This window comes from Procambarus clarkii, chromosome 43, assembly GCF_040958095.1.
Source record: "Procambarus clarkii isolate CNS0578487 chromosome 43, FALCON_Pclarkii_2.0, whole genome shotgun sequence".
NCBI lineage: Eukaryota > Metazoa > Arthropoda > Malacostraca > Decapoda > Cambaridae > Procambarus > Procambarus clarkii.
Window position 1 is genome coordinate 28,522,107 of NC_091192.1, and position 3,321 is coordinate 28,525,427.

General features: G+C 49.6%; 1 protein-coding gene across 1 annotated transcript; it reads right to left on the reverse strand.

Moving 5' to 3' along the window:
- Positions 1–316: 316 nt before the first annotated feature.
- LOC138349911 (uncharacterized protein SPEM3-like) lies at positions 317–818 on the reverse strand. The gene is made up of 2 exons (XM_069299902.1): positions 789–818; positions 317–742 (listed from the first exon to the last, which is right to left on the reverse strand). The coding sequence occupies exons 1-2, from the start codon at positions 816–818 to the stop codon at positions 317–319; spliced, it is 456 nt and encodes a 151-aa protein (XP_069156003.1).
- Between the last annotated feature and the right edge of the window lie 2,503 nt (positions 819–3,321).

Consider the following 3,321-nt stretch of genomic DNA (forward strand, 5'->3'; position numbering starts at 1 on the left):
ACAACAGCCCGTCCTCATAAACAACAGCCCGTCCTCATAAACAACAGTCCGTCCTCATAAACAACAGCCCGTCCTCATAAACAATAGCCCGTCCTCATAAACAACGGCCCGTCCTCATAAACAACAGCCCGTCCTCATAAACAACGGCCCGTCCTCATAAACAACAGCCCGTCCTCATAAACAACAGCCCGTCCTCATAAACAACAGCCCGTCCTCATAAACAACAGCCCGTCCTCATAAACAACAGCCCGTCCTCATAAACAACAGCCCGGCCTCATAAACAACGGCCCGTCCTCATAAACAACAGCCGAGATAGTTACGCAGAGATAACGTACCAGGACCACCCCTTGTCAAGTCCTGGACCCTTGTCAAGTCCTGGACCCTTGTCAAGTCCTGGACCCTTGTCAAGTCCTGGACCCTTGTCAAGTCCTGGACCCTTGTCAAGTCCTGGACCCTTGTCAAGTCCTGGACCCTTGTCAAGTCCTGGCCTCTTATCAAGTCCTGAATCCTTGTCAAGTCCTGGACCCTTGTCAAGTCCTGGACCCTTGTCAAGTCCTGGACCCTTGTCAAGTCCTGGACCCTTGTCAAGTCCTGGACCCTTGTCAAGTCCTGGACCCTTGTCAAGTCCTGGACCCTTGTCAAGTCCTGGCCTCTTGTCAAGTCCTGAATCCTTGTCAAGTCCTGGCCTCTTGTCAAGTCCTGAATCCTTGTCAAGTCCTGGACCTTTCTCAATTTTTCGACCCTGATCACGTGAAGACTTGAGACTCCATACTGGCTTGGAGAAGAACTGCACTCGGACTCAAGGCGGAGCTCCACATGGACTCAAAGCGGAGCTCCACACGGACTCAAGGTCGAGCTACACACGGACTCAAGGTGGAGCTCCACACGGACTCAAGGCGGAACTCCACACGGACTCAAGGCGGAGCTCCTCACGGACTCAAGGTGGAGCTCTACACGGACTCAAGGTGGAGCTCCACACGGACTCAAGGTGGAGCTCCACACGGACTCAAGGCGGAACTCCACACGTACTCAAGGCGGAGCTCCTCACGGACTCAAGGTGGAGCTCTACACGGACTCAAGGTGGAGCTCCACACGGACTCAAGGTGGAGCTCCACACGGACTCAAGGCGGAACTCCACACGGACTCAAGGCGGAGCTCCTCACGGACTCAAGGCGGAACTCCACACGTACTCAAGGTGGAGCTCCACACGGACTCAAGATCGAGCTCCACACGTACTCAAGGTGGAGCTCCACACGGACTCAAGGCGGAACTCCACACGGACTCAAGACGGAGCTCCTCACGGACTCAAGGTCGAGCTCTACACGGACTCAAGGTGGAGCTCCACACGGACTCAAGGCGGAGCTCCACACGGACTCAAGGTGGAGCTCCACACGGACTCAAGGTGGAGCTCCACACGGACTCAAGGCGGAGCTCCACACGGACTCAAGGCGGACCTCCACACGTACTCAAGGACGGAGCTTACATAGCAACATTTCTCATCCAAACAAATGACATCCGGAAACAATTTTATGTTCCTCTCACTGGTTTATTGCTCATATACTTTGCAAAAATGTTTTTTTGCTTGTGTGAGTTAGACAGCAGCCTGTAAACACACCCACCCACCACTCATGAGAAGGGAATGGAGTTTTAAGGAGATGGCCATCCCGGGCTGTGAGGGTTTCAGAGACTACATAGCAGGCACCATGACAATGGGAGGACCAAGAATAGTATTAGCAGTAATATATAATCCTCCACCAAATGACAGAAGACCCAGTCAAGAGTACGAAAACAACAACATGGCAGTTAACACTATAGTTGAGAGGGCAGCCTCTGCTGCCTGTAGAAATAGATCCCACCTGCTCATCATGGAGGACTTCAATCAGGGAAGGATTGACTGGGAGAAGAAGGAACCGCATGGGGGCGAGGATACGTGGAGAGCCAAACTACTGGAGGTGGTGACTAGAAACTTCTTAACCCAGCATGTCAGAGAACCCACAAGGATGAGAGGAAATGACGAACCAGCGAGACTCGACCTAGTCTTCACTCTGAACGACTCCGACATTAGAGAAATCGGTTTTGAGGCCCCAGTAGGAATGAGCGACCACAGTGTACTGGTGTTTGAGTGCCCGATTGAAGAAGGGTTATTGAACTCGAGGAGGGATACCGAAACCAAAAGGTTAGTATACCGAAAGGGAAACTATGAGGATAAAAGAAAATTCCTAACAGAAATAGCATGGGAAACAGAGCTCAGGGGAAAGACGGTCCAAGATATGATGGACTACATCACGCAGAAGTGCAAGGACGCAGCAAACAAGTTTGTCCCAGTCCAAAAGGAAAACTGTGAAATGAACATGAGAAACCCATGGTTTAATCAGAGATGTAGGCTAGCTAAGCAGCAAAGTAAAAGGGCATGGAGAAACTATAGGAATAACAGGACACTGGAGAGCAGAGAAAGATACCAGAATGCCAGGAATGAATATGTCAGGATGAGAAGAGAGGCAGAAAGACAATACGAAAATTACATCGCAAGGAAGGCAAAGACTCAGCCTAAATTGTTGCATACCCACATCAGGAGAAAAACAACAGTAAAGGAACAGGTTATGAAATTAAGGATAGGGGCAGAAGGATTCACTACAAATGACAAGGAAGTGTGTGAGGAACTGAATAAGAAATTCCAGGAGGTCTTCACCTTAGAGCAAGGAGAAATTCCAGAGATAAGAGAGGGAATAGCTAACCAGGAACCACTGGAAGAGTTTGAGATTACAAGCGGGAAAGTAAGGAAGTGTTTACTAGAGTTGGATGTGACAAAGGCTATAGGCCCAGATGGAATCTCCCCTTGGATACTAAAGAAAGGAGCAGAAGAACTGTGCCTACTACTCTCCATAGTGTATAACAAATCACTGGCAACAGGGGAACTGCCAGAAATTTGGAAAGCAGCTAACGTAGTCCCGATATACAAGAAAGGGGATAGACATGAGGTACTGAATTACAGGCCGGTGTCCCTAACCTGCATACCATGCAAGCTGATGGAGAAGATTGTGCGAAGAAAGCTAGTGGAGCATCTGGAGTGAAAGAACTTTGTAACACAGCACCAACATGGGTTCAGGGATGGTAGGTCCTGCCTGACAGAGTTACTTGAATTCTACGACCAGGCAACAAAAATAAGGCAAGAAAGCGAAGGGTGGGCAGACTGCATATTTTTGGATTGTCAAAAAGCCTTTGATACAGTGCCACACAAGAGGCTAGTGAAAAAGCTGGAGATGCAGGCTGGAGTGAAAGGGAAGGTACTCCATTGGATAAAGGAGTACCTAAGCAACAGGA

Excerpts from the sequence above, each read along its gene's own strand:
- LOC138349911 (XM_069299902.1), bottom strand. The coding sequence starts at position 818 with ATGTGGAGCTCCGCCTTGAGTCCGAGTGCA. Across the intron at positions 743-788 it reads CCGCCTTGAGTCCGAGTGCA|GGTCGAAAAATTGAGAAAGG; the intron begins GTTCTTCTCCAA and ends TCACGTGATCAG.